Source organism: Seriola lalandi, unplaced genomic scaffold (assembly GCF_002814215.2).
Source record: "Seriola lalandi dorsalis isolate HSWRI2012SDOR001 ecotype SW California unplaced genomic scaffold, Sedor1 jcf7180002054914, whole genome shotgun sequence".
Taxonomy (NCBI): Eukaryota; Metazoa; Chordata; class Actinopteri; order Carangiformes; family Carangidae; genus Seriola; species Seriola lalandi.
The window spans coordinates 1,062,055-1,073,241 of NW_019525466.1; the positions used below are offsets into that span (position 1 = coordinate 1,062,055).

At 38.2% G+C, this 11,187-nt stretch overlaps 1 protein-coding gene across 1 annotated transcript in view; it reads left to right on the forward strand.

Moving 5' to 3' along the window:
* The window catches only part of doc2b (double C2-like domains, beta), a 108,370-nt gene that overhangs the window by 50,698 nt on the left and 46,485 nt on the right, over positions 1 to 11,187 (forward strand). The window contains exon 2 of the mRNA XM_023430887.2: positions 1,282 to 1,361. Coding sequence (XP_023286655.1) covers positions 1,282 to 1,361 — 80 coding nt within the window. The remainder of the gene's footprint in view (positions 1 to 1,281; positions 1,362 to 11,187) is intronic.

Consider the following 11,187-nt stretch of genomic DNA (forward strand, 5'->3'; position numbering starts at 1 on the left):
ATATATATTCAGATCCTGTGAGGCCCTTTGAAGCCCACACACGTCTTTTTTCATGTTGTGGTTGCTGAAATGTTTTCACCCTGACAACATTTCAGGAAACGAGGGTCCCTTGTTACTTGGCATTTTTAAAGGACAAAGGATGAGATTATGCCATAAAATGTTACAGTTCATTACTCAACACTGTAGTGCTTTAATAAGATGTAGTAGCCTCTGCGTTTAAATAAGTGCTGGTTAATTGCAAGCAGGGTTGAAGTGGGTCTCACTTAGGTCTCAGCCTGGGACTGAAACAATGGAGAGAGGCCCACAGTGATGGAGAAACCAGGCAATTAAACCTCTAATTTGACCCAGCTCCAAACCAACAAAAGCAGACTCATCTGAAATATCTTTATCTTAATTTAACCAATTTATTTTATACTGTGGCTAATTTGCCTGATGATAATTGAAAATTGGAGAATGCCTTTAGCCTCTTTAATATGCAACATTTGAATTATGACCATTAATTTTTCAATTTTAACTACGGTACTCAACATTTCGTCTTGCACTGCCCACTTGCACAGAATATATCCATTATTTTTCAGCAGACTTGCCGGATTCTGCTCCACTATGTTTTTCTTGTTTTTTTTTTGTTTTTTTAAACCACATATTGTAGTTTCTCACCCCTTTTCCTTCAATATTTCCTTTCAATCTTGTGTATGGTTCTGTCAGAAGTCAGCAAGGTATGAGGGATCGAGCTGCAAAGAGCAACAGGTCAGGTGAATGTAGGGAGGAGCTCTTTATTTACTCCCCTGCTGTAGACTTGATTACCGCAGAACTTGTGTGTGTGTGTGTGTGTGTGTGTGTGTGTGTGTGTGTGTGTGTTTTTGAATGTGGCTGTCAGCTCAGCCTGCAGGAAGCCTCTGTATTGTCAGCCCATAGTTCTGGACCAAAACAGTCGCCCAGGATTTTTCCCAGTTCTCCCGACTACCGCTCTGATTACCAGCTCACGGTGCTGCTGATGACGATGTCTGTTCACCACAAAAAGACTCAGGCACAAATAAAACATTTCATTTATCAATTATTGCTACTGTCCTTTTCTGCGTGTTCATTTCTATGGTGATTATTATGGCTATAATTACATGTCAGTGTTAAGAACACCATGAGATTTCCCATCAGGGCTTTAGCAAGCAGGCAGGATTGGACTCCTTCTCTCCCCAGCGACGATGTTTGTGCGCCATGAATACTTTTCTTTTCAAGCTATTAATTTCCTTCTGTCTCTTCTCTCTTTCGTCTGTGTCTCTACAGCCACACTGGGGACCTTGGAATTCAGTTTGCATTATGACCAGGAGAACAATGCGCTGCACTGCACCATTAACAAAGCCAAGGTGAGCCATAATAATAATGATGACGATAATGATGACGTTAATTTGCGGACTTTAAATTCGCACAGCAGTGATTTGTAAAATGCTTTAGTGAACACAGTTAACTAAATTTAAGTGGATCTGTGAACAGTCACACTTGAGTATCTTTGATTTTTATCTCAGTCCGTACAGTCCTTTGGTTATATAAACTGCACTAACATGAAACATGCAAACTGTGAGATTAGATTCAGAACAAACAGACCCTACTCATTACTCGTACAAACACCTGTCATAACAGCCCAATGTGGCAATACGGAGCAGATCAATACAAATAAATATGTTTTTCGGACTCAATAAGATGACTGTCAAAGAAGAATATTTTTTGCTGCAGCCTACTCTTGTGTGAGCCTACAAGCACTGGCAAAGAGGCTGTGGAAATGCAGCTTAACACGTCCCACAGTTCCCTGCGAGAGAGATATTTACATCTATTTTCATCTCAGGAAGCATTAATTATTTCTCAAGCATATTGCTAAGAAACAGAGCAAGAATATGCACCCAACCAATTATGTTTCTGAGTTGAAATCAGTGTTAATCAGTAGGTATTATGTAGATCTAATGTGTCAAGCTGGTCGCAGATTTAGCAGCTGAGGAGCCAGATATTTTTCTCTCGACCTCATGGAAACTACAACAGATCTGAAAGGAGAACGAATATATGGGGCAAACTGTAAAAATATATTTTTTGGTCTGCTCTTGTTTGCCATTTTAATTTGCTGTTGCTGCTGTGCAAACATGTCTACCTGTTTTCATGATGATTTCAGAGCATAAATTGGGAATTATTTACAACAGTACAACAACAAACTCTTACCTTACTCATCTCTCAGTTGGTTGATCTGAGCCTCTCGCTTAAACAGAAATACTGTTCTTCTTACCCACTAATTAATTCCAGTTGGCTTCCCTTTCTTTCTCTGTATATTGAGCTGCTGCCAATCAAACTCAGCTCTCCCGACAGAGGTTTAAAACTAGAAGCCTACCAGCTCAATGCCAACTTGAATTGAAGCTGCTAGTGGATCCTTCTCACAAACCTTGACTTGTCATAGAAGCAAAGAAGCACAGGTCTGACTAGTAGCGCTAATGATGGCTCAGTTACGTGAAGGTATGACAGTAAGCCGTGTGAGTTGAGCAAGCATGCACAATAGTAAAAGCCTGTACGCACACACCGGGTGTTCAGTATTCAATAAATATGTCATGTTGCATGAATTTCATGAACAAAGTGTGTATAATATATATATGATCTTTTTTGATAAAATGATGATAAAACTCAGTTCGTTATAATGAAATGTAATTTCATCATTCTTACTTAAATAATAACTTAATGTTTATGGGAATTAATTTCTATTTCATAACAGAAATGTTTTATTTCAGAATGCCCCTTTTCAAAAATGTGTTATTTAGTAATGGCATTTCTCCAATAATACTGAATCAGTACAGTTTAAAGGGTTCCTATGGACAACCAGAGAGGTAGTGATGAATTCTTTGATAAATACATAATTATACATCATATTGGAGGTGGACAGCAATAACTAAACCATATCTGATTTTAATAAAAAGCCTATTTAAATCTAATATAGAATAAGAATGAGTTCAGGGGTGTTGTCCCCAGTGGTTCCCTCCCCTGTTTGTTGTGATGAAGTGGTGGTTCTGACAGCCACGGCTGCCGTCAACAGCTATAACTCTTCCTATCTGTCTGCCTCAATAGCTGGTATGGAGGAAAGTGAGAATCAGAGGAGCAAGTCTTGGCAGGAGTGTTGGACAGCAGAGTGGGCATCAGGCCATCTTGATTTATGGTGGTTATTTTCTATACTGCTCTGCTCCTGGACTTCAGCTGCTGCCCAGCCAAGCAGAGAAAATGATTTTCTCTCTCAAATGCTGTATATACACATTTCGATTATTTCATTTGTTTACAAAACCCCCTATGGGTCTTTCTAACCATAGATTTTTTTTTTTTTTTGCTGTTGCTGTTGCTGTCGCTGCAAGAGCTGCAGTTGCTCCAATAGTAACTGCAACTGAGTTCTTTTATTACTCATTTCTCTAATGAGATCTTATGGTTCCTGGCTCAGGAAGAATGGGAGGAGGTTGACACTACAGGAACTTGAACTTTGCTAAATTCTGGGGACTGATATTGATGCCTGATGGGCTGGTTACAGTGGCAGTGTGCAGTGGGACCACGGTTTTATATTTATGCAACAGTAGCTCATATGTACAATGCTCATATTATCAGAGCTCTGTTGGCATTTGGTCTGAAAAATCTATGTCTTTCATTGCAGAAACTGACAAAAGGTCAACAGAAAACATAACTAAAACAAACAGAAGAGGCTGAATGAGGGCGTGAAAAACCACTCATCTGATAGTTATTTTAACTTGGGAAAAGAGCTGAATTGAATTTGCATAAAATGGTTTTAGAAAAGAATCATTTGTCAAATCTCTACATAAAACTCTTCTTGTTCAAATACTCTTAATCACATTCTGAAACCCTGTGAAAATGGGAAACCCCAAGCCTAAAATTCAGACTGAGCTAAATAATACATTAAGTCTCCACAAAGACGGCAAATAAATGTCATTTTTTACATAATTAAATAATGGTTCATTATTTATCAGAGAACAGTCAAAACTGTGTGACAGCATCTTGCATAACTGTCCTATGCCCAAAACTTTTTCATCCACTTAGTCGTTAACCCATCTAACACAACTAAAACTGTTAATAATATAATAATAATTCCTTTTTTTTTTTTTTTTTTTGAGAGCGCTCATTCTTCGCTCTGTCCGATTCCTCTCCATTTGGCTGAATGGCTGGTTGAATTGGAATTAGCTAGAAACACAGAGAGGGGCAATTTAGTCCTCTAATTTGAGTACCTTTTAAAATTGCTTGTTAAAAATAATTTCTATCTCTTAGCTCTTGGCTTTTTACAACTGTTGTATATCTGTTTTGAGAAACCTTCCCACAACCTTTACATTTTAATGTGTCTCCCTTAACTGCCCCTTGATTCACCCACCCAGCACAATCCAGATAAAATGCTACCTGCATTATTGCATCTCAGTTCTGTCGCCAATCATGACCTCTGCATTTTCACTTCTTCTTCTGTTCCTCTCTGCTCTATTATTACAAAGCAAAGTATATAGGAATTTGAGTCACTTCAGTCACTCAGAAGGATGTGTAAAGTAAACACATGAAGTGTTGTGTTCCAGCTGTACTTGGTAATCTACTTTTGAAATTAATTTGTGAATGGAAATCAAGGGCTCCAAACCACGCAGTAAGGATGAAGGGAGAAGGGCAAATAGCCCATAGACTGTACTAATTTAATTAAATCCTTTGCCTTGACATGTCAACACGGGTAAATCCAGAACTATTTGATAATTACCTTTTAAATTCTTAATGAAGGTTACTTTTACAAGTTAAAATAACAGATGATGGAAACCGTGTATTTGTTCTTTACACAGTTTCAAACACTGATCCTTTGGCACTGATGTTTTGTATCCCGTAGGACTTTTTTTTTGTGAGATAAAACCCTGTGACTTGTGTTATCTCTCAGGGGTTTTCACCATGTCAAAAATGAGCTTTGTTTTATTTCCACACTGACATCCATCCCACAAAACGATTGAGTGCTGGAGGAGAAACTCTGGCACCAAAAACATAATTGTGACATTAAATAATGTTTCAATTAAGTTTGGCATAAATGTTTCAGCTATAAGCAATGATAATATCTTTGCATCTGTCAGTCATATATAAAATTAAGTACCGTATAAGTGATTCCATCTGGGCAAATATATCACAATAAAACCTTGTTTTATGTACAACCTTTAGTCTTTTTACTGCTGTCTAAAAGAAGGAATTTTCTTCCACTCAGCAGCAAACGTCTAAATGCTTTATAATGTGAGCGTTTCACACAGTCTGTATTTAACACATATTTAAATAAAAACACAAACACTGTGGTTTAAGAAACAGCCAGTCTACAGTTTGGACGCATTTACTGACCAAGAACTGGAACTCTTTAGATTTTCCATCCTCAGTGAAAAGGCAGATTTCTCTAAAACCAGATTATTCCGTAATGCAGGTTTAAGAGTTAGTAAGAAATAACGTATAAATAAGACAATGTTGGAGAAGCTACAGTTGAAGGTTTATCTTTGATTTAAAAATTCTACATTTTATAATATAATGTAAATGTTTCCTCACTTTTTACAATGTAGTAAAACAATTTGAAATGCAAAAACTAACAATGAATAAATTATAATACAAAGAATAAAAGAATAAATATGTTGAATTATGTGATGGTCTTTTAAGTGTAACAATTTTTGTTACAAATCTAACAAATTGTCTGAACATTTTACTGATACATTCAGTATTTGCAACTTGCCGTAAATGTAATCTGGTCCCGATTTCACTTCCCTCTAAACATACTTGCTGTTGCAAATTAGTTGTATATAAATGAGTGGTTATATGGGAGAGTAAGACCATCTTTACAGTGCTGATATGAGACTTAGTATACAGCTAAACAAGTTGTCTTTAAGTGTTGAAGAGGGCATCTTGGTTTCAGCGCATACTGTTGTGGCAGTGCCAAATGTGCTAGAAATCTTGGGTTCCTGCAGGTATTTTTCCCAGGAAAAGGGGAGTAGATGTTGGCAAGAATTACTGGGAAACACCAGGCTCTCTATTCCTGCCAAAATAACACTTCCTGGAAAAGTGTTTCCTCTGAAAACAGAAACAAATTGATACCAACTCTCTATCCAACTCCTTTGAAGACAGCCAAAAAGCAGACCTCCCAAAATGTACTGGAAAACGTAATGGAGCGTTTCTGGTGTTTGGTGTTGGTGTGTACTTTTGAAGATCATTGTTAAGTCATCACTGCAACGGCCATTTGATTTGCTGCTGGGTGTGGATAATGATGTCAAACTGATGATGGGCCAGAGCCGAACATTTCAGGATCGGACATTAACTTTTGTCAAGAGAGGTTTTGAGTCTTAATTCGCCCTTTTAGTTTTCCTAACATCACTCCATCTATAGTTTCTCTGTCTTCACAGGCAACCCACTCACCGCACTAAGTGAATCAGATCACATCCATTGTAATGGCTCACATGACAGAAATAAGTCAATTTCAGTCCCTTGAAATAGGCTTTAATTGATTTAAAAGGGCGTACATGCATGTAGATGTACAGAGAGACAGAAATACTGTAGCTCAGATCTAACAGCACTTCCTCTGCATGGTCTTCGTGTCCGTTGGCTGCATTAGTAAGGATGTGTGGGATCATGATGATTCAGACACAGTAGAGTTTGGTCTAAATCTCAGCCGTTGGCATGGTAGTTTCCCCTTGTGAGAGTTTAGTGAAATACAGAATGACTCACAGCCCTCAGACATCAATAGAGTTATTCCTGATATTACAGTACGTTGATACTGTTAAAACTCAGTATTGTCATTAGTTTTAAAACTACAAGGTGAAAAGCGTATTCATTGCGTCTCCCTTGTACATTTGACGTATTGAATTCCCAGTCGAAATCTCACTTTACAGCTCACTCATCTTAGAAAGGCAGGAGAAAATAGCATGAGGCAGAGCTTTAGGAACACAAAGACAATAATTAATTGAGATTATCCAAATTCTATGGTGACAATGGGCCCTCATTATCATGCATATGCCAATATAGCTCAAGGCGCAGATCCTCTCCAGGCTTTGTGTGCCTCTCAGTATGACTAGCAGCTACAGGGGAGTTGGTTATTGTTTTGAATTGTTAAATATGAGCAGAGGTAGGTTGGGACACATGTTGCATTTTAACCAGCCATGATCAGAACAGGTGATCCGAACACAGTGCAAGTGTGTTTCCATCCATCATTACTTACCTTGAAGTCGTGTTGGTGGTTTGAGGTTTGCCTAAACTGCAGCATGTGCTTATTCTAACAGTTAGTTCTTTCCTGGATGCATCTCTTCTTCTGTGTCTTCCTGGTAAGATTTTAAAATTATCTCTTGACTAAAAAGTGCCAAAAATATGTAGCCTAAAGTTGGTCTCTAAGCTTTGAGTTTAAGTCAACACCTAGTAAGGACGGTTCACAATAAAAGTGTCCCAGTGGTGTACAAGTGGAAGGTTCTTAATATGGACCATTTTCGGTGTTCTATCCAGTGACAGTGATTTCATTGAGGTGCAATAAAAGTAGTGAAAGCTTAACATAGTGTTTCTTATGAATGGCACCTTCTCTCTCCTTTCCCATCACATTGAACCAGGTAGTTTAGTGTGAGTTTAACAGTTCAGTTGAGCCTGTTGAGGTTATGTCTCTGCCCTGAAGCAGGGACTTAATAGTCCCTTTTGATTAAACAACAAAATATGTTTTCTGTCCTCTACAACGGCACATAATGTTTTTTGATATGACACCGTATCAACAGGACAACATTGCCCTTTGAAAAATAAACCTCTTTTCTGATTATCCTCATCCTGAGGATAAGTGACTTGCCAAATACATGAATTAACAACGTATCCTCATTACATTAATAGAAAACATAATCCAGTTTCAATTACGTTGCCTACAAAACATATTTGCTGTTGCAAATTAGTTGTATTAATAGGTAATTTCTAGGAAACAGGGTTGAACAGGGGACAGTCGTCATCTTGGATTAAAAAGAAACCAGCGCTGAATGTCGGTTGGAAATGGGAAACGAACGGTGGTTTCCCATGTTAAAGTCCCATCCATCCACCCTGACCTCCTCCCTCTGCGGATATTGTCCCTGTATAATATCACACTACTTCCTCTTGTTCTTGGAAGGCAGGAATCATAATTAGTATTTGCCACTTGGGGGCTGTATCACTTGAATGTAACCATATGTCGTTCCTGGCCATTTGCTGAAATAACTGATGATCTCGTTTGTCTTGGGAGGACGGTCGCCATATTCTCATGGGTCAGCTCAGTGAAGTCGTGCTGTGAGGATGGAGTAACAGTGTATGAAAAACACTGCATGCCAGTGCTAAATCAAGCTACAAGAGGCCTGGAGAAACATGTTACCCTAACCCTTATGAGAGAGTGTAAGAAATACAGTTTCTTTCTATATGATTTACATGTAATAGCTTGCCTGAGAAAGCAACACACTATAGTCTCAGTGATACAAGAATACAACTTTAAACAACTCCCCGCTGAGCTGGTACAGCTCTCCCTTCCTTTCAGTAGTGTAATACAACAGTGAATGGTCAATAATCTTTTTCTCTTTTATAAGTCTTTTATCACAATTCCCAGACTTCCTTAAAATGTATATTCCTTCTTTCCAAGCAATAAGTTCGCCTTTGCAGACTTGTCAGTCAAGTAATAATTCTGCAAAGTAAGATAAGTTGTTTGTTATTGTCTCTTAGTTTCTTTGCATTTACATTTATATGCTTATTTGATCCAATACTTTCTTGCACACACAGCAGTTTACAGGACAGCAGAACCTTTTTGTTTGATTTGGATTCATTTAATAATAATAATAATTTATTTACATCTTACTCAGTCTTCTAGAAAAGTATGGAAATTTGCCAAAAGCATGGAGTACTATACACTATTATATACATATGATGGACAAAGGCTGAATTCATTAGAAATGTTTCAATAAACCGCTACAAGTTATTTCAATAACATTAATAACACGTGAACCTAAAGCACATCTTAGTTGGAGTCCATACAGGCACTTTGCAAATGAAAGCACAAAGGTCTGTCATTAACTGTGTTTGAATGATGGCCTTGCCTGCTACAATACAAACAAACTTCAGCTATTCACCTTTTTAGCTTTGCCTGATGTAAACATAAAATACCCTGCACTCTTATTTTGTACCATTTCAAATCTCACTAAGTGATACGCTGCCGCTTTCTTTATTTTCTCTTACCTCGTCTGAATAAAGAATTCTCTGCTCCCTCATGTAATAGCATTACGTGCACCTAAAATCAGCCAGTCTCCGTAATCATACTCTGGTTCTACTGAAGTCATCCTTACAGCTTGTTCTGCCTCACCACATCACCACACAACCATAAAATTATCCAAAGAACTTCTCCCCGCAGGAGGCTCCTGTTTGCGTGGAGAGATGCCGTCCTCCCTCTTCTGCTATTGTTGCGGTTACTCAGCTTCACAAAAGCTGAAGAATCACAGGCCAATTCACAATCTTACACCTCTTTCTGAAAAAAGAAAACAACTGCCAAATGTTGTAGCTCACTTCCCCTGAATTTCAACAATCCCCTCCAGCTTCATTGAAAATAAGAAACAGCCTATTAGCTCCTGACAGGCACTCTGTCTCAGCCTTCAATCTCCTGGCCCTTGGACACAGCAGCCTGGACGCCTTGCAACACTTTGTTGGCATCCACATCACTGCTCCTAAGTGATTTCAGTCACATCTGACTTTCCCCATTAATTATCTAAGCTAGTAACAGGTTGCAGTGGATGTGAAGTTAATTTTATATGTCTCTGTCTTCGGATCTCGTAGGTTCTTATTTGACTCTGCAGACTGATGCACACAGCAAAAACACATGAATCCCCAAAGTTTAAAGATGGATCCCTCTCTTTGCTACTTTTCACCCCAGTAGCAGCATCGTCTGGTGATGGCCTGTCTATTCATCTGTAGAACCGTTTGGTGCACAGTATGATGTCTCAACAACTGCTGGTCAGATTGCTACCAAATCTGATGTGGACATTTCTAATACTAGTCCTAATATAGATGCCAGCACCCAGCAGTGCTCGTCTGCCGTCTGAATGAATAGTGCTCCCATACTGAACCAACTGCAAAGCTTGTCTTTGACTGGTCAACAATGTTCAGGACTTCAAATTCCACTTCCTTACCTGGTCAAACAAAACGGACAACTTTGGAGTGTGATCAGAGCAGGTTTCCTGAGTTTCTTGGAAAAGTTACTGTGGCGAAAAAAGGGCCATTTGCTTCCTTCACAGTTGGCTTCAGCTCAGCATTGCTATCCAAGTTTTTCAAAGCTTTACAGTCTGTGTTCTGTACAGTACAACATATTCTCTTCACTGCAAATGCATCTGTTGGTTATAAAGTGTTTGATAGACTTGTCTATTTTTTTCAGTCTACCACAAAGTGTTGACTTTTTTAAGATTGAACCAAGACTATTATCTTTTCCTAACCTTATCCAAGCACTTAGTGTGTCCAAGTATAACCATCTCTAATAAGCCTTAGTTGCTATGTAAAGCTAAGTGGCTACATGTGTTGGCATTCCCATCCACACACAGAGCAATAAATGACTAAGATATAAATATAAACAATGAAAATAAGACCAATAATAACAGGAACCGATACTATTGTGACTGTCATAAGTTTGTATTGAGGAAACACAGAAGACTGGAAAACAAAGATAAAGATGGAAAGATAAAGCTAAAATAATAAATTAATCAGAGGAGATCAATTGAAGTGAGTGAAACCAATAATAAAAGGTAAAAGATAGGGTTTTAAATACCAAATGAAAATAAAATGTCAGATGAGACAGAATAAATAACCAGAAATAAAAGTATTAAAAGGAAAACAATACAGATAAATACACATATAATACACACACAATAACAGCACACACCAGTAAAACAACCTAAAGTCCAAAGGAGCACATGAATACGTGTACTAAAATTAATGGCAATCCATCTCTTAGTCGTACAGACCAAAGTGGTGGAGCGAATGACTGGCTGACACTGCAGTTCCTGGAGCAATGTCGCCAGCTTGGTTAAAAACATGATCCTGTTTGTTCTGTAGACGAGGGGTGTCTGTGGTGCACTGGATATCTGGCTCGTAATTGTAAGGACGTTTTGAAGTATAGTTGTTTATACTAAACAGAGATGATAAAAAAAAAAAAAA